The 25,266-nt window shown below is 39.1% G+C and overlaps 1 protein-coding gene across 1 annotated transcript; it reads left to right on the forward strand.

Moving 5' to 3' along the window:
* Positions 1-23,515: 23,515 nt before the first annotated feature.
* Positions 23,516-24,570, forward strand: LOC127527018 (olfactory receptor class A-like protein 1). Its single transcript, XM_051924382.1, has one exon. The coding sequence runs from the start codon at positions 23,516-23,518 to the stop codon at positions 24,467-24,469; it is 954 nt and encodes a 317-aa protein (XP_051780342.1). The 3' UTR covers positions 24,470-24,570.
* Positions 24,571-25,266: the final 696 nt, after the last annotated feature.

Genomic DNA, 25,266 nt, shown 5'->3' on the forward strand with positions numbered 1-25,266 from the left:
TAGCAGCTTGTGTTTGACAGCTGTGGCAGACTTACTTGATGCTCGCCACAATCAGCTCTCAAATACACTTCAGACTGGATGCCAGTTATGTGCCAGATGGGTACTCAGGTGGAACGAATATGTACTGTAGGACTGTTAAGTTAGATATTAAAATTGCTAATGCAGGACATGATGGAAAATTAATTACACTTAGTAAGACTCAGTTAATTATAGTTGTAAGGTACATAGGCTGTTATACAATAATAAGGATTACAAAGAGAATCATGCAATGACATAAGAAACAAAATCATTATCACTGCAAAGTAATATGAACTTCAAAAAAGTGGTGTGTATCATGTGCATGGATTGCTTTTTCTGATTATTTGTAGGTTTTGTTCTGCCACTACATATTCTCAAGATATATTTCATCCACTTTATTTAGCTGCTTGTTTCAGTAGAACACCATGATGAGCCACACCAAGCGTAGCAAGTGGTATCGTGGGCTGCATCAGGAGTGGGCAGGAGGAGGAGTACAGGAACCTAATCAAGGACTTTGTTAAATGGTGCGACTCAAACCACCTACAACTGAACACCAGCAAAACCAAGGAGCTGGTGGTGGATTTTAGGAGGACCAGGTCCCTCATGGACCCCATGATTATCAGAGGTGACTGTGCAGAGGGTGCAGACCTATAAGTACCTGGGAGTGCAGCTGGATGATAAACTGGACTGGACTGCCAATACTGATGCTCTGTGCAAGAGAGGACAGAGCCGACTATACTTTCTTAGAAGGCTGGCATCTTTCAACATCTGCAATAAGATGCTGTAGATGTTTTATGAAGCAATTGTGGCGAGCGCCCTCTTCTACGCGGTGATGTGCTGGGGAGGCAGCATAAAGAAGAGGGATGCCTCACACCTGGACAAACTGGTGAGGAAGGCAGGCTCTATTGTAGGCACGGAGCTGGACAGTTTGCCATCCGTGGCAGAGCGACGGGCGCTGAGCAGGCTCCTGTTAATCATGGAGAATCCACTGCATCCACTGAACAGTATCATCTCCAGACAGAGGAGCAGCTTCAGCGACAGACTGCTGTCACTGTCCTGCTCCACTGACAGACTGAGGAGATCGTTCCTCCCCCCAATATGCGACTCTTCAATTCCACCGGGGGTGGTAAACGGTAACATTATACAATGTTATTGACTGTTATACCTGCCTCGCACTCTCCACCTTGCACTTTTTAACTTGCACTGTGTTTTTATCACTCTTTAATTAATATTGTTTCTATCAGTATGCTGCTGCTGGAGTATGTGAATTTCCCCTTGGGGAGTAATAAAGTATCTATCTATCTATCTATCTATCTATCTATCTATCTATCTATCTATCTATCTATCTATCTATCTATCTATCTATCTATCTATCTATCTATCTATCTATCTATCTATCTATCTACTAGACATGCATTTTTTCTTTACCAATTTCTAAAACACTTTTATACCAGTTACACTTTAATTAAAATACTTCACAAGTAAAAACTTAACCTAGTCTAAAAATTCAGCTTTTATGCAGCAGATTTATAATTTTATCCATTTCTAAAGTCCCCACTTGTCCAGAATGATTAAGTCCATTCAAATGAAAAGGCAGGGGCTGACCACCGACTCAAATCCATCATATGGACCTACATCAACTTTTAATATACCAGTTTGAAAACAAACTTCTAAATACTTTGGAAAGATCAGCCTCAACCCAGACAGACACTGAATGTCCTTAAAGCACACACTTTAATTTTCTTTTCCTGTACACAACACCAAACAGTCCCCAAACCATTGAACAACAATATTCACAGTCCTTTCTTTGACTATCTTTTGTTTCTCTTTTGCTGCATACAATCCTCCCATCGCAAGCTCTGTCCTCTGCCTCCTGACTCTGGCTCCCAGAGTAGAGTGAGGAGGCCTCCTTTATTCTGCACCCGGAAGTGCTCCAGGTGCTTCCTAATTAACATCTGGCAGCACTTCTGGGTGTGGAGGAAGTTCTGTATGCCAAGGCTCCAGAGTTGCCCAGGCACGCCCTGGCGGTGGCCACGGACCCCCACAGGATTGACCTTCCCAGCTCCGTATCCATGGCCCTGATGCTGTCCAGGGGTGCTGCCCTCTTGTGCCCCAGTGAAGATATTGCCCCTCTCCCAGTTCATCCCTTCTCCAGGTGTCCCGGTGAGACAAGGTCCCTGGTCGTCTGCCACAATACATTTTAAAAAGCAACCTTTATTTTACTCTGAAAATATAAAACTGTGTAAAGTTTCAACTTTGCGCATTCATTTTGCAAGTGTTTATAGTTTGAAGAGCTCTCGTCCTTTGTGCTGTCGGTAATATTGAAGGAGGATGTAATCAGACCTTTAGAGCAAAGATGGAGCATTTAGAGAAACAAATCATAGATGTTCTTGAGTGACCTTCACTGAAAAATGGAATGAGCCTCAAATGAATATACTAAACCAGATTACATGGATTCATGTTAATACTTTAATGTTTGAACTTAAAGTGTGATTATATTGTGTCAAGTGAAAATAGAACACAACCTGGACAGAAGAAAGTGATTTAATTACATTGAGATTAAATGTTCAAAAGGAATGAAACAACTGGAAGGACAAAGATGGCAGGGAATCACAGGGTATTACAAGGCCGAGCAAACCCAATCCAATCTGTATGATTATCTAACAAGGTGGAATAAAGCAACAAATGGAAGTTGTTTGGACAAAGAGATCAGACAGTTTGGGGGTATTGCCGGGCCAGAAACAGCACAACCAGTCTTGATGGTTAGTTGACGGGGTGCTGGGGGGGTCAAGTGTGTATGGTCAGGGCAGATTAAGAAACCCTGCAGTATATAAACAAGTGTAAAAATACACTGAAGTAACAGTAAAAAAAAGACTTTTTTTCAATTAATAGTTGAGCCAATGTGTAATGTGTATTTTACGGATTAATTTGCATTGCATAAACTCACAAGGATGTTAAATTAAAACCCTGACTAACTTATTGAACACTACAACTTATTCACTTAAAAATGAAATAACATATTGTTGTAATGAAGGTAGCATTATAAAGAATTAAACTGAAAATGATCAAACTTGCCAGCCATAAGTAGCTCTTTCTATAAATACTACAGTAAGATTCCCTCGAGAGGCCCCAAATATTCTGTTGTAACTCCCATTAGGATGAAGAAATCTGAACCAAAAAAAATCCACTCTATACCTTGACGTAGGTGTAATCGATTGCATTACATGCAATGCTAGAAGTGGTTTCCATTTTCTGGTAGACACATTTCGACGTGGTGCTCCATGTTGCTGAACATATCGGGAAGTGTCTCGGTGGGGGATAGCAGCAATTTCACGTTGGATGTTTTCCTTCAAATCCTCTTCAATGTGAGGCTTGTTCCGATAAACTTTTCCTTTGAGCATACCCCAATGGAAGAAGTCTGATGGTGTCAGATCCGGCGACTGTGGTGGCCAAAGCCCCTTTGAAATTACCCTGTTGTCGAAGAAGGACTCAATTTCTGCCAAGATCCTTGCCGATGTGTGACACGTTGCTCCATCTTGCTGGAAGTAACCTTCTAATTAATAATAATAATAATTCATTACATTTATATAGCGCTTTTCTCAGTACTCAAAGCGCTATCCACACAGGGAGGACCTGAACCCACAATCTTCCACAGTCTCCTTACTGCAAAGAAGCAGCACTACCACTGTTAACTCACGATCATCCAGTTGATTCTGACATCGCCTAAATGAATTGGTGACCCAATAGGTTTGCACCATGAAGACACATTGCTCAATACTGTAGACCACCATCCTGATGAGAAGTCCAGTGACTGAGTGAAGGGGTACAGGCATATGCACCCAGAAGTTGTAAATGGAGGTTAAACGTCGCAACAGTTGTCCGGCGCCTACCTCATCGCTCCAACACAGGGGCATTCCGGCTTGCTTGAAGCTCCAAATTCTGAGGAGCATATTGCATGTTGTTTCCTTCAGATTGCTTCGTCCTCGCGAGAGTTATTACAGAATATTTGGGACCTCTTTTGAGTGAATCTCCTTGTACTTTTGTACAAGGTGAGCATGGGAAAAACCAAGTTAATGCCAGTTGACATGTGCAGTATGATGCATTTTTTCAGAATTTTTTCAAAACTTTGTCAGGTATTTTTCTTGGCAGAGATCTACAGTTAGGACAAATAATTATTTTGTGCATGATTGATCTATCGACTATTTTACTGAATAATAATTTAATCTTACTACTTATTTTGTCCAAATAATTCAAATATTGAATAATTTGACATATAGAATTTGCAAACATTAGGATATGAAAAAGCACAATTAAAATAACTCCAACAAGATGACAAACAAGACAACACTGTTATCAATAAAATATTTAAGTCACAAAAGTGTAACAGTTGAAAATGAGATTTTTAGATTAATAATGGACCTGTTAACATAACTTGTCACCAGTCTAACTTGAAACATGGCCAAACAATTAGGCTTTGGAGTACTTTTAGGCCTCAATGTTATAATTAGTCAAACATTTCATGAATATAGATTCTAGGCATATTTGGCACAAAGCCGCTTAGTATCATTTGTAAAGTATAAATTAAACGTACGACTGTCCCCGCTACTGATGACTCACCAATGAAAACACGGTTTTAAATTTCAAGTCGTATTTCAACTTGTGTATTGTGTCACTGCAATAAATAAATGAAGAAATAAGCAACAAAAAACACACTTCACGAAACATTTAATTGTTCTTGCTCATATATCATTGTGTTTTATTTATTTATTTACTGTCACATTTCATGATGCATTTATTTATTTACTTTTGTCTGTAATAACCCTCCATACCGATTTAAAATATATGTTGCAACTTTTTCATGTGATGGGACTTTTGTTGTGAAGCAATGTGAAAAGATTAATATTTTTCCATCATTGTTTGGAGGATAATAGTACCAAGGGGCCAATTGAATCATAGCAGGGATTCAGGAATGAGCTTGTGGAAAAGGGCAAAGTGAAAGAAACAGTGTATAATGGAGGTTTAGAGAATGTGCTTGTAGAAATTAGCATGTACTGTATAAGAGTGTCGAAGTAACTTGTCCACAACAGCCTACAGTATTAATGATATGTTAGAAGTTCCACCACAGACGAATGAAATACTACATACAGTATTTGTTTTATTGTCGGATAGCAGGTTGAAATGTTCCCACACTCTTGATCACTTTTGCCCACTCCATATTTAATTAAATTTAGTCTGCAACTTCAAAACTTCCAGCATCATCAGTCACTCTGTCATGTGAATTTGACACAAGCTTCGAAACACTCTGTCCACTCGGTCCGCTTCACAAAAATGCTACGAGCTTCAATGTTTTGGTGTCAAATGTCCCATCTCTAAACTCTATTAAAAACAAGTGAAAAAGTTATGCAAAACAGTAAGACTTGTGTAAAATTAATAGAATCAGATCACATAGCTGTAAACAATACCATAATGTTACAATAACATAACAAATTCATATAGACGCTAACTTTATCAAAGTGTATATCATTTAGTCAAATAAATGACAATGAAGTAACCAAATATTTATAAGTTAAAACAAGGCAGAAGTGCAGGGTACTGTAAAAGCTAACCATTCATCTGGAACCAACGTTCACAATGATTTTTTTTTTCAGTATAATCCAGAACTCTGGGCACAATTGTGATAGCGAAGGGTCTTTTTGCTTCATCCTTCAATTTTTGCAACCAAGTTATTCTTTGACATATATGCAGAAACCAGCATATCATGGGGTAATTCTTTACATTTATATAGCGCTTTTCTCACTACTCAAAGCGGCTTAGAAATTGCAGGTTAAGGGTCTTGCTCAAGGGCCCAATAGAGCAGAGTCCTTTTTTGGCATTTTACAGGATTTGAACCGGCAACCTTCTGATTGCCAGTGCAGATCCCTAGCCTCAGAGCCACCACTCTGCCTACCAGTCAATCACAGAGAACATTCACACACAAATACACACACTTGGTAAAGTGGAAGTTTAGAGTCAATAGTAAGCCAAAGATAATTGTTAAATAAGGTGTTGTACCACCAAGTATCTCTTGTATACTGTAAGGACACTCATTACTCTGTAGCGGGGCTACATAATAGTAACAGTGTTGTCCATGTTCGTGCTGAGTGCGTTTTGTTTCCATCGTCCCGTTTGCTGTTTATGTGTACGTCAGTAAATGTCGTCCCCATAAATACAGGGGGGACGGACGATGGGAGGAGACCACAGCTCCAAGATAGAAAGCACCTGTTTTCAATCACAATCAGTTACATCCGGCTCTCAACTATTTAAACAATCAGGAGAGGAGAGAGGAAAAAAAGGAGAGGAGAAAGACGGAGATTTCACTTTACAACTACGAACCAAGTTTACCTGCTATTTTCCACATCGCGCTTTGTATCCAGTTTGTTTTCATTCCGCCGGACTTACTTTAATTCCCTCATCGTGAGACACTGGGGTCAGATTACATCATCCACCACACGCCGAGGATTCACGGTGAGGTTGTTCCATTTGTTCCAGGAAATACAAACACATCACATATCTATTGACCAGTCATCCGCATTCAGGACAGTTATATATTCGGACTCAAGTTCACGATCATTCATTCCGTAATCATTCATTGTAGGGGCAAAGGAGGGTTTGTTATTGTGTGTATATATATATATATATATATATATATATATATATATATATATATATATATATATATATATATATATATGGTGTTGTCAAGTTGCTGCTTTGGTGGAGGAATATACATATATATTTTTTCTACGCTGGGAATGTGCAGTAGTGTTTTGTTTTTCATTTAATATATTCACTTATTTGACATACCTGTTTTTGCGTGCTTGTGTAAACCGTCGATTGAGGGGAATTATTTAATTTGTTAGAGGTACGGCTTGATATAAGATTCATCTCAGTAATTTATCCAGGCTACAGGTCTTGGATGTGTAGCTGCCGGCTGGGTAAGGGGTCGGCCATTACAACTCAGTACAACATTGTGAACCACCATCGCCAAACTTGATCATCTGAAACAATATAGAAAAATGGACACTCACACACCCAGTTACCTCAACAGTGCTAATTTATGGTCTTCAATCAACCTAACCTGGAATCTATGGGTGTACTCCATGCATGTGCCACCTTCCCATATATAGTGACCAGATTGGAATCTAAACATGTCTCTAGAGCGGTGATGAAGTAGCTACCTCTTGTGCTATTATATAGTTCCATGAAGTATATTTTGCAGAATGATTAAAAATGTCTCTGAGTAATGATAAATGTCTGCTCACTTCCAGATTACTTATTCTGAAGAGCCCAGATGGACACCCGAGCTATCGTCAAGTCTACTGGTTTCCTTATGTTGACAGTCATCAGCATCCCATCCAACCTTCTCATCTTCTCCACCTTACTCCACATTAGGCTGACTGAAGGCAAGCTCATGCCAGCCAATATCATCTTGTGCCAGTTGAGCCTGGCTAATCTGATGCTAGCCTTTTCTTGCAGCTTCCCACAGATGCTCACTGAGTTTGGTTGTAAAAATCTGTTTGATGTGTGGACGAAGGTTCGAAGCAAACAGCAGGCAGACAGCAGATATAGAGCAAAAAAGCAATTTCTTTATTCTTGGTGGGCAGAGAGACTATGCCGAGCCTGTCAGTTTGTCACTAACAGTATCATGTCATAGCCTGCCCTTACAATTTTCACAGCAGGTTTTTTATATTCTTTCAATCACGTACGCATCATGCCAACCCCTGAGTAACAGACACATGACTTAGATAAAATCATTACTTTTTGCATATAAAGTTCACCTGAAATACAATTACTGGTAATCTTTTGTGGTTAGGCCTAATTCCCAGTTACTGGTAATCTTTTGTGGTTAGGCCTACTTCCCTTTATTTTTGAGATATGCTGCTCTTGTTTTATCTATTTTCTACACCTAGGCTTTAATGCTTAATAACCCTTAATTTTCCCACATCACAATCCTTAACAATCTTAATGCATTCATATTGTTAACACAAAGAACTCTTACACTTACATTTTCTTAGCAATCAGCTAGTTTGCATAACATATTTTCCATCCACTCAAACGCACATAGATATCTAAGTACAAAAATATCTGTTGCACTAAGGTGTAGTCATGAGATCTTCTTCCCCTCTCTTTGACTAGGTCAAAAGGCCCTCAGCCCAAGATTCTTTGTTCAACTATTATTTAATATATTGATTCAAATTTTTATTATTCCACAGATGATATTGGCTGCAACTGATCATCTTTTTGCTCTGTGTTTCCTGAAGTCTCTCCATAAATCTCACCTGCCTGCTGAGAACCTACCAAGCCATCCTGCTGTCTCCTGCCACCTCCAGGCTTAACTCACTGAAGTTGAGAATTCCAAAGTATCAGCAGCTCATTTCTGTGTGTCTTTGTGTCTCGATGCATGCTCAATAATCCAGGTAAGGAAATTCTAGAAAGTTGATTCAGTTCATCTGGACATAGTTCTTTTCCAGGGAGATACGTTACATCACTCATCCAAGTGACTTCCTCAGTCTCAGTTGACTGCAGGTTTCTCCAGCCTTATAAATAGTACCTTTGCATAATGACGCGAAACTAGCACCATTGACTAACAATGGGCTGTGTGATAAATGATATGCAAATTGTCCATTGATCAATGGCCATGAGTACCATTCACAGAGAGTTGGGGAATGGCTGCAATTACAGCATTGTAAGATGATGAAAGATGTACCCTAAGGCCCCCTCCTCAGTTCAGAGATGGTCGTTCCTTTTTCACATAAATGGCCTCCTTGACTTCTCGCTCAAACCAGCATCATCAGGACTCTACAACACAGAACAAACACAATACCCACAGACACAGTGGACAGGGAAGCAGAAGAACATCATATCAAAAAGGCCCTGAGAAAATGTGGTTATCCCAGCTGGACTTTTGTCAAAGCAGGGTTGACACCTAAAGAATGCTCTAAGCAATCCAGGAGAGAGGAAGGACAACCACTGCCTAAGCAAAAGCCTTTGGTGATCCCTTATGTGTCAGGAGTATCGGAACAGCTGAGACGCATTTTTTCAAAACACCAGGTCTCGGTGGCTTTCAAACCCCAAAACATGCTACGGCAAAAATTGGTCCACCCCAAGGACCGGGTGCTCCAGCACAGACAGAGTAATATAGTTTACGCAGTTAAGTGCCAAGAAGATTGCCGTGAATTATACATCGGGGAAACCAAACAACCACTGGCGAAACGGATAGCACAACACAGAAGAGCTACATTGTCAGGCCAGGACTCCGCAATCTATTTACACCTACAGGACAGTGGTCACTCTTTCAGTGATGAAGATGTGCACATTCTGGACAGGGAGGAACGCTAGTTTGAGTGAGGAGTCAAGGAGGCCATTTACGTGACAAAGGAACGACCATCTCTGAACTGAGGAGGGGGCCTAAGGGGTACATCTTTCATTATCTTACAATGCTGTGATTGCAGCCATTCCCCAATTGTCTGTGAATGGTACTCATGGCCATTGATCAATGGACAATTTGCATATCATTGATCATACGGCCCATTGTTAGTCAATTGTGCTAGTTTTGGTCATTATGCAAAGGTACTGTTTATAAGGTTGGAGAAACCTGCAGTCAACTGAGACTGAGGAAGTCACTTGGATGAGTGATGTAAAGTATCTCCCTGGAAAAGAACTATGTCCAGATGAACTGAATCAACTTTCTAGAATGTCTTTGTGTCATTTCCATGCTAGCCAGTGTTCATCCCATTCTTTTCTGCTCATCCAGACTTATTAATAACACTGTTCCCCCATACTCATTTAATTATGAGTACTGCTATGTCACATGTTCTGATTTCACAAGTTTCATTTCAGTAGGCTTACTTCTTTTCTTTTGGGATGTAATCATTATTGTCATGATGGCAAACATGAGCTGCTACATCCTTCTGCTACTCTACCAACACAGCAAAAAATGGAAAAGCCTGCTGTGTTCAGACTAGAGGCATTCAATAAATCAAGCAGAAACAAAAGCCTCACAAGCAGTGGATACTTTGGTCATTCTCTATTTTCTTATTTTTGGGGTAAACAATGCCATCTGGCCTTGTTCACCGTCCACTGTCAGAGTGTTGCCCTTATATTTCAGATGTATGAGTCTTCTTCACTGTCCTTTACACATCAGTGTGTCCTGTTATCATCATCATAACTAATCCAAGAATAAAAGTTAAGTTGAAAGCAGGCCAACCCAAGAGATCATCATCATCCTTTACAGACATCACCTCTTCATGAGTATAGTCGAGAAGAACTGCAGTCAGTTTTTACTCAACAAAATCATTGTTTTTTTATTAATTTTACATATACAGTTTCTCAAAACACAGATCCATAAAGGTCATGGTCAACAATGTAATTTTTTTCCCACCTCTTACTCACATCTTGCTTGACATCATTTACAGCATTTGTGACATTCATACTGGCCAGCAGGCCATTTTCAATAACTTATTATATGACCATACAAGCATGTCTTATGACGATTTCACAAATACAATCATGCACATACAAACACAATAATTTCCTTTTCAACTAAACTTAACAAAGCTCTACCTAGAGACTTATATTTTTCATGTACTTATAAACAAAGTGAACTAGGTTTGACCCAGATGAATATGTCATAGTTATCACTAAAGCTGAGGAAATGAGGAAATATAGACAAACAGAAAGTTGAAGCCAAACATAAGTTCTAGTGAAAGTCAATACCAAATCTAAACCCAAAAATCAAACAGAAAGAGAAATTAAAGTTAAAGTCAGAAACTGGGAAATCTTAATTGTAATTTAAATTAGTAGAAGAAGGTGTTTGACAGGAACGCAGGTTCATAACAAACAGGCACACAGTCAGTCAAGCTGCACATCCACTTGCAGAGAAAACATTTAAGTATTTGAGATACCAAAAAGACCTCTCAGACTGACTGTTGGGTTAATATCTGTATTTTTCTATAATGAAATAAACAATAAAAAACATATGAGGCTCTTGACATGCTGATATATGTCAGGCTCTGGCTCTTGACACTAAGCTTCCTTCCGGTACAACACATGACTGGAATGACCAACATGATCACTGATTACATTAAAGTGCAGCGGCATTTTGTACATTACACTTGATTGACATATCACAGAATCCAGTATGTAACACATTTCACAACTTTTCTTTTGATTGAATAGTACTAGGGTGTTGTACCGTGTTAGCCATTATGAATGTAGAGAAAAGCCAAGCAAAATGACACCTTTTATTGGCTAACTAGAAAGATTACAATATGCAAGCTTTCGAGGCAACTCAGGCCCCTTCTTCAGGCAAGATTACATCTTGCCTGAAGAAGGGGCCTGAGTTGCCTCGAAAGCTTGCATATTGTAATCTTTCTAGTTAGCCAATAAAAGGTGTCATTTTGCTTGGCTTTTGATTGAATTAAATTGAAAAAGCCCCCTTTCAGAACTCACAGTACAATATACTCTTCCATTTGCTTCTCTAAAATGGTTCAACCCCAAAACCATTGAGATGACTACGACGACCATAAAACTAACAAATTAACCCCTCATTATAAAGTAAAGTACAATTTATGTTGATGGAATTAAATCCATCCTGCTGAACATGGAAGTCACTTCACCTAGCAATGAACCTCACATCCATGTTCTTTTGTGTCACTTTGCACTTATTATACTAAAAGAGTTCAGTGCTTAGGAAATGGAAACTGTTCACTTGTGTGCATCTCTTTATAAGAACTGAAACTGCTAACTGAAAGGAAAACAAAGCGAAAGGCTGGCAGCTGAGTGTTTAGGTTCCCATAAGGCATGATGTTCCCATGAGCCGTTAAGTGGTCCCCGTAGGTACTAATCAAATATACTCAGTGGTTTGGAGTAACAAGAAAAAATCGGTGAAGAGGATTGGACAAAAACATAAGATGGATAGTAGTCAGACTACATGAAAAATTATAAGATGGTCTAATCAAATCTTTTTTAATAAAGGAGCCTCCCTTGTATCTCTTTTGCCTAACCTGTTTTTAGGAGCTTTCTTTTGTTGATTTGTGTACAAGATTCACAGCCTGTTCATTCTCTCTTGTGAGTCTTAGGGACTGGAAAAGGTAAAAAATGAAAATCGTAAGGAAAACATGTCTAGAAATATGTAAGACAAGACAAACCACAACAGACAATGACCAGCCCAGATTTACTGCAGTGGGTCTAACGCCTGTCTCAACACTTTTGGGTCTTAGGGCACAGGTGGTAAAATGTTATTTAGGAAAGGAAGGATCCAGAGGCTTCAACTAGCAATATAGTGCCAATAAAAACTATTTACCCCTTTGGAGTTTTCACATCTTATTTTTGTATAAAACTGAATCACAGTAGATTTAATTAGGCTTTTTTAACAATAATCAATGTAAATGCTTTAATAGCAATGTGAAAACAGATCTCTACAATGTAGTCTAAATTAATTAGAAATATAAACCCCACTATGAGTGATTGCATAAGTACATAAGTTCATTAATATGACATCCCTAAATCATCACAGGTGCAGCGAATTTGCTTTAGAAGTCACAGAATTAGTTAAATGGAGGTCACCTGTCTGGAGCTTCAGGTGATTGTAGTATACATAGCCCTGTTAATAGAAGGGACAACTTGGAGCAAGACTTTATGGTGGGCTAACATACACAATGAAGACGAAAAAACTTTTCAAGCAAGTCAGGGGATGGATTCAACACTGCAAAAAATCAGTGTGAAAAAATAAATAAAAAACAAGAAAAAGGTATTAGAATCAAGCAAAATTATCTGCAAATATAGTGAGAAAGTTTAACTTGTTAACTTGTTAAATTTTCTAAATATGAGATTATATATCTTACACATGGGCGGCACGGTGGCGCAGTGGGTAGCGCTGCTGCCTCGCAGTTGGGTGATCTGGGGACCTGGGTTCGCTTCCTGGGTCCTCCCTGCGTGGAGTTTGCATGTTCTCCCCGTGTCTGCGTGGGTTTCCTCCGGGCACTCCGGTTTCCTCCCACAGTCCAAAGACAAAGCAGGTTAGGTGGATTGGCGATTCTAAATTGGCCCTAGTGTGTGCTTGGTGTGTGGGTGTGTTTGTGTGTGTCCTGCGGTGGGTTGGCACCCTGCCCAGGATTGTTTCCTGCCTTGTGCCCTGTGTTGGCTGGGATTGGCTCCAGCAGACCCCCGTGACCCTGTGTTTGGATTCAGCGGGTTGGATAATGGATGGATGGATGGATATCTTACACATACAAATCTACTCAAGTCAGTTATTCTTAAAATAAAAAAACAAGATCAATTATTTCTTTTCAAGATTGTCTGGCTTGTTAAGATTTCATTTTTTGCAGTGAAGAACATATCCAAGTCACAAATATCCTTTGGAGTCCAGTTAAATCAACCATTAAGAAATGGAAAGAGTATGGCACAGCTGTAAATCTGCCTAGGCCTGGCCATATACAAAAACAGTGTGATCATACAAGAAGAAAACAAGCAGAGGAAGACAGCTGGAGACCTTCGAGAATTGAAGAAGTTACAAGCTACAGTGGCTTAGATTGGAGCAACTGAGCAGACAACTGTTGATGCCCAGGTGCTTCACCAGTTACAGCTTTATTGGAGTGTGGTATTTGCCAGAAGGCACAAGGAAAACTCTGAAGTCAACTGGAAGAAGGTTTTATGGTCAGATGAGAATCAATCTTTTTTGGACATCAGATTAACGCCATGTCTGAAGATTGCATGATATCAAGAAAACACTATCCCCTCCACCCTGAGGCATGATGGTAGAAGCACCATGCCTTGGAGAGGCTTCTCCGTAGCAGGTCCTGAAAGGTTTGTGAGGGTAAAGAGTAAAATGAATGCAGCGAAATACAAGGAAATCATGAAGGAAAACCTGATGCAGTTTGCGCAAAACCTGCACCTTGGGAAAAGATCTGTTTTCCAGCAAACAATAAGCAAAGCCAAAGCTAGACAGGAATGGCTTAAAATCAACAAAGTTAATGTCCTTGAGGGGCTAATTCAGAGTCCAAAAAGGCTGTTGGCTCATGATCTCCATGCAGATAGAGCTTGAACAGTTTTACAAAGAAAAATGGAGAAAAATATCCGGGTCCAGATGTGCAAAACTAATAGAGAAAGAGAGACCTGAGCACATAGACCCAGGGCTGTCATGGATGCCAAGTTGCATCTACTAAATACTGACTGGTGAATACCTGTGCAATCAGCTTTCTTGTGTTTTGCATGTATAATTAATTTAAACATCTTTGCAGAGATCTGTTTTCACTTTCTCCTGCGATGGGTTGGCACCCTGCCCGGGATTGTTTCCTGCCTTGTGCCCTGTGTTGGCTGGGATTGGCTCCAGCAGACCCCCGTGACCCTGTGTTCGGATTCAGCGGGTTGGAAAATGGATGGATGGATGTTTTCACTTTCATATTAAAGAGTCTTTTTGTGTTGATTGGTATCAACAAACCACATTAAATCCACTAAGGTTTATTATTGTATATAAATAAAATAGAAAAACTTAGAAGGGGTGAGCACTTTTTATATGCAGTCTACATATATATATATACATACAGTGTTTGTTATGTTACAATAATTTTTGTTTTGATTGGCTGTAATTTTACGACTTGCGGGTAGAAACTGCCCCTTTTTCAAAAAAGATGGTAAAAGAAAAACAACTGTGCGGGATGACTGAAGTTTTAATAATTAAACTATGTGCCCTTCTAAGACAGTATGTGTTAAAAATGTCCTAAACAAAGGCATCTGGATGTCAATAATATATTGTGCCACCTTCACCACCCTCGGCAGGGTTTTATATTCTTGAACCAAGCAGGTACCATACCATGTTGTGAGGCAGTCAGTGCAGATGGACTCCTATGTGCACCTTTAGTCGTTTGTGAGAACTTAGTTAGTTGTTTTATTTTGGCAGCCTGGACCCATGTTGGCACAACCAGAAAATGGCCTTGGGCAAGTCAACAGTCCGTCACAGAGGTGAGTTAGAATTGCTAATAAACTGGGGAGGAAAGCCAGAGTACCCAAAGGACAATAGTGTAGACACAGATGACGATCAGTCTTCATATACCATCATTTTTCAGTTTCTCCTAATAAGGGTCTCTGTTGATAATCCAATGTGTTAATAAAATGAAAAATGCAGGATACTTTGTTATGCAAGAGAAAATAGTAAAAAATAACAATTGGCACTTTAGAAGTACTCTAATAGGCCTCATTTAGGGTTACTTGCTTAAGAATAATACCATACTATTGTCTAAACTCACTTAATCCCGAGCAGGATCGCAGGGGGCTGCAACCTATCCCAGCATTCATAGGGTGCAAGGAAGGAACATTCCCTAGAAACAGTGCCAGTCCATTGCAGTGCTTAAGAATAATAGTGCACATAAAAATTTTAATTATTCAATTCAATTTATTCTCATACAGACACTTATAAGCACTTATAAATTATGTAAAATACTTTAAAATAACACCAGAGAGAGTTTTGCCTGTCCACAGCTACCAATTAAAAAAAGTTCATGTCGCCATATATTTTCCCCAAGGTTCACCTTTCTCCTTCACCAATCACTTCCGTATGCTAAGGAGGACCAACAAAAACCTACATTACCAGCTCGCTCAGTGAGAGTGGGTATAAATGAAGCCATGCAGAACCTCGCAAGGCACTCTGTTCCATTTAGGTCCATTCATTCCAAGGTAAGCCTTTGTGTTGTGGTTGTGGGAGGCTGATAAATGAAAAGGGGAAACAAAGCGTGAGCCTTTCAGATTGTTCAATATGCTGTGTGCAATTATGCCTGGCACTGTATCACTTACAATGTGTGCAGTTACTCACTCCCTCTGGCAGTACAACAATGCCAGGGTCTAAAACTGAGATCAGGGATAAATATCAACCTTTTCCTTTGTGCAGTTTAAAAGCCGCTGTCCCTGTTCTTTCCTGTTTGTATTCTCTGTGGCTTTGATTTACTGTTTTGTGGATTGTCTACATGCACTCTACCTGTCCACAATTTATCTCATGTTCATTGTTTCTGTTACTCTAATGTTATTTGCTTGTTAAGCTTATTGAGAATATTGTCAGCACCATTTAAGTCATTTATTAAATTAACATTTACTGCAGCTTTCATCTGGTCTTCTGGGGTAAAGTGTAAATTCTTTGTGATTAAACTAGTAATCTGAGCCGGGGAATGAACTCCTGCTCATTCTGATTGCAGGGGAGTTGCTGGTGACATTTGTACCTCGAATGGTATGATTCAAAGTGCCTAACAAAAAACCCAAATGGTGTTCTTCAAAAAATTTACTTTGGTAAAGGCATTATTTGTAATTAAATTAGGAACATGTTAATACATCTTTAAAGTGTGTGCTACTAACCATATTTAGTATGAATATTATTAAAAAATAAGAAACAATTAAAAATTTATAACATACTGATAGTACTGTATGCTCACTTAGACACTTTCTGGCTCGAAAAAGAAAACAGACATCTGTTTAAAGGAAAGTGAAAGAAAACCACAAAGGTTTGGCGACACAAACCAAAAAAAAATGTTCAGTAAAATGAATCAGTCAGTCAGTCATTATCCAACCCGCTATATCCTAACACAGGGTCACGGGGGTGTTATAAAATGTTTTGTTATTAAGTTTAATGTCACTGTTCTCTGTGCCCACTGTTATGGACTCATTCATACAGGCAGACCAAGTATGGTACACAGGGGCACAGCATCAGCATTTAGAATTGCCGAGCCAAGCACAGGACTAGAGAGCCAAAGACAACTGGAGAATTGAATAGTCAGCCTAAAGACAGACTAGTATATTTCTGTCTTCTGTCAGCACACCATCCTCTTTCCTTATTTGGGAGAATGAGAACTGTATGTAGGCATTGTGCTATTCCTGTATTTTTGAAGGTGGAGTTTGAGTCCTTTCCTGTCCTTGTTTGGATTCAGAGCAAGAGCCTGCACATGGAGCAACCCGAATATAAGGATGGACCTACGGCCAACACACTTTGAAGCTGCCGGGCGGAAGATTATGTCTTCCGTCCGGTGAAAATCCTTTCAGTGTGGCGACGAAAGATGGCAGACTGTGTAGGTCAAGACACCCACATTGCTTGATAGAGTCTGTCATAAGCTTCCCGTCTGTAATACCGCGTGAACCCATCAGTAAAGAGCTAAATTATCCTTTATACTTCTCGTGTAATCTTGTAACCGTCTTATAGCATGCTGGAAGGGGATTATACCTTTGTTATTTATAATTATTTTAATTCAGGTTAATTAAAACGCCACAATTGAAAAGAACACATTTCCAGAGAGCTAATGCCTCTTAAGGAAATAGGGGGTCTGCTGGAGCCAATTCCAGCCAACACAGGGCGCAAGGCAGAAACAAATCCCCGGGCAGGGCGCCAGCCCACCGCAGTAAAATGAATCATTATACATAAAAATAATAAGTGTAATGCAATATGTAAATTATAAATTATTTTTTAACACAAATTATATAGATTCTATGATGGCGTTTTCCAGCACTGGGTCACAGGAATCTGGAGACTAGGTGGCCAATCATCCAGGCTAACTCTGAATTAGATAGCAGCACATCACAGATCACTTCATTGGGCCATTGTAAAGTTATCAGTAACACGTGCAAAGTGAGAACATGTGAATGCGGAATTGATCCCAAGTCCCTGGTACAGTTAGAAAGCTGCTTTGACTTCTGTGCTAGCGGACAGATTAAATAGCAGGATGAGTGTAAAGTGAGGTGCTGTCTGACAAATAGCATTTGTAATTTTGTTAATTAACAAACCAAAAAAATATAAACTAACCTTATATGTACAAAACTTTTTCACCATCACTGGTTAAAAAAAGTTTCAAAAAAATGGTCACACTTTACTTTAGGTATCCATTATGAAGCAGCGATTAAGATTTTAATAAGCAGTAAAAAAAAAAGCTGAATGTTCATGGTGAAGGAAGGCTATACAGTCGAGATGTTATCTTTAACCTTTATTTCATTTTCAGCGTGAAAATAACAACTTTAACTTTTTTTTTACTTGGCACATTCACACATCCCTACAGTAACTTCAATTTATTAATTTTGATATTAAGAAAAATGAATTATCATTAAAAAGAATAAGGTTCACAAAAATATGCTACTGTAATTTCCGTTGTTTTATATCATGTTTAAAAAGTTTATAATATGTTTTATAGCATGGAGACTATGAATATCTATTTTAATGGATACCTAAATTAAAGTGTGCCCCCCAAAAAATTCATTTAACTTTTTACCTTGACATACACAAAGGAATATCTATTTGTGTTCCTAACCTTCTATATTCACTTCAAGACCAGAGGAAGTCAGAGCCCATCTCAGTAGTGGCAGGGGTAAAACAAGAACCCATCCAGGGTCCCTGCTCCCTGTAGCTGTAATCTAACCTAACAACAGGCATACATGAAGAGGCCATACACACTGCATACAGTCTGTGACCAGGCTTGGAATTGCGGACCAGGCCCTGGAGCTGTTAGACAGATGCACTAACCAATGTAGTATAAAATAACTACATTCAAACCCATTTAATACAATTTGGGATTATGAGTGGGTCAAGTTCTATTATAGCAACATAGGGCAAAAAGCACAAACCAGTTCTAGACAGGACACCAGTCCATTATAAGATTCCCTCACACACAACTAACAGATGATCAATATGGAATTACACATTTTCCTTATATACACACATCTTTTGAGAAAATGGGAGGACTGAGCACAAGATTCACACATGACATTGGATCTGAGTGATAGCAGTGCTAGCAACTGCATTGATAGAGCTCAACATTCAGTTTTGAGATGGAGACTGAACTTAGTGTTTTTTAGCATAAGGGAACTATTAAAAAAACAGTTGCTTTGAAAAATAAAATTCATGGACAGCAGTACTGTTAAGTATAGCTCTGAACAGTGTATGGCATTGAATTTATAGGAATGAGAAACGTAGCTGATGACTAAAAATCATAAAATGAAAACAGGCACAGAGATGATAGTCTGGGAAGCCATTTGCCCATCTGCCCATAACTGCAATTACGTAATACAATTCACAGTCACTTATTGCAGTAGTACTGGGAACATGCCTGGAAATAGCCTTGGGGAGAGCAGTTATGAAACTGAAAAGAACAGAGGTGTAAGACGATGAATGTTGTGATAACTGAAACAAGTAACGCCCTGCAGAGTAAACATTTTTGTGATTTAGCCAAATTGAACTCCATGAAGTCTGCACATGACTATCCCATCATGCAAAGACCAAGAATTTTATGCAGGAAAACAGATGTTACAAGATAGTTGAGGCCACCAAAAACTTCACAAAATGGTAAAATTTGCAAAAATATAATGAATAAAAGTGGCTTTACGATAATAAAATAATGTTGCTATTTAACAGAGTTCGAATAACTATTGTAAAAACTTGTTTCAGTATTGCTACTAAACACAATACCAGAGTTATTAAAAGCCGTATCTAGTAGAAAAAAAAATAAATCAAGCTTTTTAATGATAAAAGACCTCATCAGAATAATCTAAACAAACAGACAAAGTATCTACTATACAGTTATAATGCACACAGCCAATAGTTTTCCTTACTTCTTAGCCACGAGACTCCAACGTTGTTTCACAGCCAACTATTTAATAATGAAAGTCATGTGACATTCTGGATGGAAAACCAAGCTTGAAACATTTAAGACAGCGGCTGAAAATGATTTGCAAAGCATAAAGAAATTAATTCAGGGGGTAGAGTCAGCAAAAAAGTGGGAAAGGAGAAAATTCTGTGGGCAAAAGCAAAAAATACTGTATCAGCTTAATGTTAAAAATGTAAAAAGAATAGAAGATTAAAGCATCTGCTGACTGAATAAGGAGACCGAAGAAGTTCACTGGCCAGGTATGAGATGTATGAGATCCAAACTAATGAGATACTCAACAGTCAGGCTCTGAAAATACTGGATACCATCAGAAGTTACTGTCAGCTGTGTGCACTGTGGTACTGCTGATAGTCCTGGCATAGGCGTTGTGCAGTGATTCAAATTTAAACCCATCCTGATATATATTTTAGGAAAGTTCCAAATGATTGATCATTGTTAAATAGACAGATGGATAGATGCCACTTTATTTGCTTCATGGGGGGATTTAGCCTTTTACAAGAGCAGAATCAATTAATCAATAAAAAAAATAATATAACAAACAACAATGACGATATAACAAGAAAGTTAACATCTGACTTTGGTAGAGATAAGAGAACAGTCCCAGTGAGGAATTACACAGGCGTATTGCTGTTGGTATAAAGGAGCCTCCGTAGTGTTTCTTGACACACTTCTGCTGAATGATTTGTTGGCTGAAAGTCGTCATTATTAATGTGACATGAAGAGGATGAGCAGCATTGTTCATAATGGCACTCAGTTTTGTTTTAATCCTCTCCTTTGCTACCTACCACCTCCAGAGGGTCCAGATCATGTCCCATGACTGACCCTATCTTCAGTTTAGTACAGAAACCCATTTTCGTCAGACTAGAGGATGTGGTTTATATTCCTTGTATTTGATAGTGTAGGTGTCATTATAAATAGCTGCAAGGAGCTAATTAAACATTTGTCATTGTGTTGCTGAGGTAAAAACAGCAGTAATCCAACACAGACAAAACGAAAAACTGGTAAATAATTTTTACTGCATACCAGAGAAACAGATTTAAAGGCTTAATTCTGATGATTCAATATAGATAACAGAATTGATTTTAAACAACAAAACTAATGTTCAGGAGACAGCCCCCCAGAGAGAAGGAGGTATGAGACCCTACAAGAGCTACTGCGCTTCTAGCTGGTTAATAGGTACTGGGAATTTGTACTGGTGCAGGTTATTACTCCAATTACATAGTTTACACAGGTACATTTAAAAATGATAAACATGTGCACTTTATTATTAATACAAAGTAGTAAAAAAAAAGTTCAAGATATTTGTTTTAGTTTAATCCGATCATTTGAAATAGACATAATGGCAATAATTAAATATTACTGTAAATATTCCTAGACGCCAGACACTATTAATGAGAATATACACTGTGCATTTAACATACTTTATTAAAGATCGGCACTTTATTTTTTCACAATTAGCACGTCTGCTATATATTTAACACTAATTGAGTACAACATGAACACAGAAAACCCTCAAAGAAAGAAATAAAAGATTCTTCTTCTTATAATTGTGGTGGTGCTACACTAGTGCATGCAAGAGGAGAAAGTAGAAATTTCTATTATCTTTATTTAGGTATAATACCATTTTTTTAACAAGTAATGTAACAAAATAGATTCCATTACTGTTATAGATACATTGTTTGCTATTTTAATGGTTTGGTAATATATTTAGGAACAATAACATGTAAAATTGGAGTTTTTGTCGGCTAGACTACAAGCAGTGTTTTCTTTTGTTCTCATATTGAAATGTCTACAGTTGCAGACTTGAGCCTTTCCTTATCACACCCTGCCTCACAAGATTATTATTATTATTTCATGTTACCACCCTTTTATAAAATGTCTTAAATATATTTATACCGGCTTATTGCCATTATTTGATGTGGATAGAATAGGAGAAAAAAAATACATCTATGCAACCTGTAGGGGCCAGTGAAGCACCCCCCCAATTCCAGACACAGCACAGATGCATATTCTGGGTTCAAATGAAAGGTTAATTACAATTAATGACCTTGATAAAGACTACTTTGTAATAAGCACAAGCACAAACAAACTTCTTCTCTCCTTCTATTTTCCTCCACTCTTCCCAGGTGCGTTTTGTCCTCCTTAATCTGATTCCAATTTGCCCAGTTGAGGCAGAGCGGCTTCTTTTATGTTAGACCTGGGAATACTTCCAGTCCTAGGATGTGGTCTGTAGGAAGCACTTCCGGGTCTTGCAAAAGTCTGCCAATCCCTGCAGCACTCCCATGTGGGACCCGTGGAACCCTACAGGGCTGCCCCATGGGACTACAACTCCCAGCAAGGCCTGTAGGTATCAGTGTGGGTATGCAGCTGGGATGGGATGCTGTCATATATCATGTTTGGTGAGTAAACTGCCCAAACAGGTTTTCTCCCGAGTCTCATTTTTATATATTGCCAACCCAGCTGGGTAAGGGTCTTCAGTCCATCCCTGCCGGGATACCAGCATACCCACTTGTATGTGGGCATTTTTTGTCAATCTTCTCGGAAAGGCTTCTTACTGCTCACTTACTATCATGCCCTCCCGGCCAAGTAAAGGATCAGAAAATCCTGACAGGAATACCAGCCCATTTGTGCCATCCATCACAAACCTAATAACATCTATCTGCCCACCAATTTATGTTCCTATTATGCAGTATATAACACAGTTAGCTGTTAAGTTCCTTCCATAAACTAATAATATGTTAGGAAATGTAAACTTTACTCATTTTTGTTTATCTTCAATGCCAAAGTCCATTCTTCCATCCGTTTTTGAACCTACTGTTTCCATTTTGAGGTTTAACAAGTCAGAACCTATTCTGGAATCATCATGCAGCAAGGCAAGAAGCAATCCAAGAAAGGAGCCAGGCCTTTAACGGGTACATTCCAGAAGTAACATACATTTACTTTTGTTCATTCCAGTCAATACCAGTTACTCTGTCACTTATATCTTTGAGATGTGGCCACAAGTAGATATGGAAACCGCAGTAGCAGAGGAATGCCACGCTGACACAGGCAGGATGGGCTGTATGTCATAGGCAAAATCATTCACTTTGCGTCTATCCATCTATCTTTGCGTCATTTTGTTTTAATGCCCTCACACTAAACAGAACAATTCCATCCATCCATTTTCCAACCCGCTGAATCCAAACACAGGGTCTGCTGGAGCCATTCCCAGCCAACACAGGAACCAATCCTGGGCAGGGTGCCAACCCACCACCATGTCTTTGGGAGGAAACCCACGCAGATACGGGGAGAACATGCAAATTCCACGCAGGGAGGAACCGGGAAGCAAACCCAGGTCCCCAGGTCTCCCAACTGCGAGGCAGCAGCGCTACCCACTGCGCTCAATAATTAATACAGCACAACACACATAGAACTGGAATTTGATGTGAGGTTGCAGTGATTGAAGAACACAGAAAAATTAGTCTTGGAGGATAATGGAGGTTAGGAGGGTTTTTTTCCTGGATATGAACAGAAGGTCTCATTGACAGATAAAGAAAAAGAAATGCATTCAAAAACCAAAGTGATAAATAAGAAAATCAGATAAATGACATTTTTTATTTTTGTTTTTTTGGGTTGGAGCCTAATGGGCCCTCTTAGCTTAGTTGTAAGGCATTACGATCACAGTCAGTTAAATAACAAATAATTCAGTGAGACTTTTTCATTTTCCCTTAATGCTAGAAGTGTCCAATCGATTACACCTTTGTTTTTAGCTGTTTCTGCAAATTTAAACCAAGGAGGACTCTGTCTCTGACTAATTGAAGATGTTTTCTGTTTTCCAGATTGTCCACAGAATGGATTCCAGGCAAATCTTCAAAGCTGCTGGATTCGTCATCTTGACATCCATTGCCATTCCTGCCAATTTGCTCGTCTGTAGCACCTTCCTGCACTCCTTACTGATGGACGGCAAACTCCTTACCACTGACATCATCTTGTGCCACCTGGCCTTTGCAAACCTGATGGTGACTTTCACACGTGGCATCCCGCAGACGTTGACCGCCTTTGGATACAGAAATCTCTTTGATGATATTGGGTGCAAATTGAGTCTTGTGTGCTTTCGCATTTTCCGAGGTCTCTCCATCAGCCTCACCTGTCTGCTCAGTGCCTACCAGGCTATAGCAGTTTCCCCGGCGTCCTCCAGGCTGGCCCTGCTAAAGCTCAGGATCCCCCAATACCTAATTCACATCATAACATTCCTCTATGTGCTTTGGTATGCTTTAAATGCTGACACAGTCTTGTATTCGGTGTCCACCATTGTCAACAATACTGTTCCTCCATATACTTTCAATTTACAATACTGTTTTGTCATCTACCCTGATTACATTATTTTTTTTATTCAGGGACTAATAAGTCTATTTAGTGACCTTACCTTTATACTATTAATGACCGTGATGAGTGCATACATTTTGTTACTTCTTTATTTCCATAGCAAAAAGGTCAAGAGCATCCGGAGCTCAGATCATAAATCAGGACAGACACCGGAAACGAAAGCCTCCCGAGCTGTGGTCACCTTGGTCATCCTCTATAACACCTTCTATGGAATTGACAATGCCATCTGGGTTTATTCTCTGACTGTTGTGAGAGTGGTGCCACTTTTGTCTGACATCCGTGTTTTTTTTGCCACCCTTTACACCTCGGTGTGCCCCATTGTGGTCACCATCACCAATCCTAAGGTTAAAAACAAACTAAAAGTAATTAAACCAGGAAGATCGACTCATGTGGCAGAGATGGTCACCTCAGTATCATAAGAAGGGGATTTTTGTTGTTGTTTTCATACATTTTCTAAACTTTGCCCTGGTCAGCATCACAGGGGTAATAAATTCACATTTCAAAACTGCACCCTTTGGTGGTGAAACTTTGTGGTTACATAAAAAATATATGAAGAGAATATGACAATATGCAACAGATCATAACATTGTCTAACTTGTTTAGCTTAGACAAATTATAGGTTACTGAACCACAGCCTATCTCAGCAACACTGGGAGCACAGATAGCAATTCTGTTTCAAAATCACAGCAACACATTTGTAACTACAAAAAGATGGCTCTTTGTTTTATTTCTTTTTTTATTTAAGCTATGTCATTTGATTGTCTATGTTCTTGGAGGTCCTATGTTATTTTACCATAGACAGTTTGCAGTTCCACTAGACATCAGGAGATGTCACTGTATAAACAGGTGCAGCACACGAAGTGTACAGAAAAAGGAAAACCGAATTTCTTAAATGTAGGTACCTGAAGATGAGACGGGGTCGAGAAAGCAAGCCACAGTTCTAAACCAGACAACAGTTTTTCCGTTAAAACCCAGATCAAACAGCTAAATGTTAGCCTAAGAAGAAAAAGTATCAACAATTAAAGTTTATATATATGTGTGGTGGCTCTGAGGCTAGGGAGCTGCACTGGCAATCGGAAGGTTGCCGGTTTAAATCCCGTAAATGCCAATATGGACTCTGCTCTGTTGGGCCCTTAAGCAAGGCCCTTAACCTGCAATTGCTAAGCGCTTTGAGTAGTGAGAAAAGCGCTATATAAATGCAAAAAATAAAAAAATT

This window comes from Erpetoichthys calabaricus, chromosome 3, assembly GCF_900747795.2.
Source record: "Erpetoichthys calabaricus chromosome 3, fErpCal1.3, whole genome shotgun sequence".
NCBI lineage: Eukaryota > Metazoa > Chordata > Cladistia > Polypteriformes > Polypteridae > Erpetoichthys > Erpetoichthys calabaricus.

Excerpts from the sequence above, each read along its gene's own strand:
- LOC127527018 (XM_051924382.1), top strand. The coding sequence starts at position 23,516 with ATGGATTCCAGGCAAATCTTCAAAGCTGCTGGATTCGTCATCTTGACA.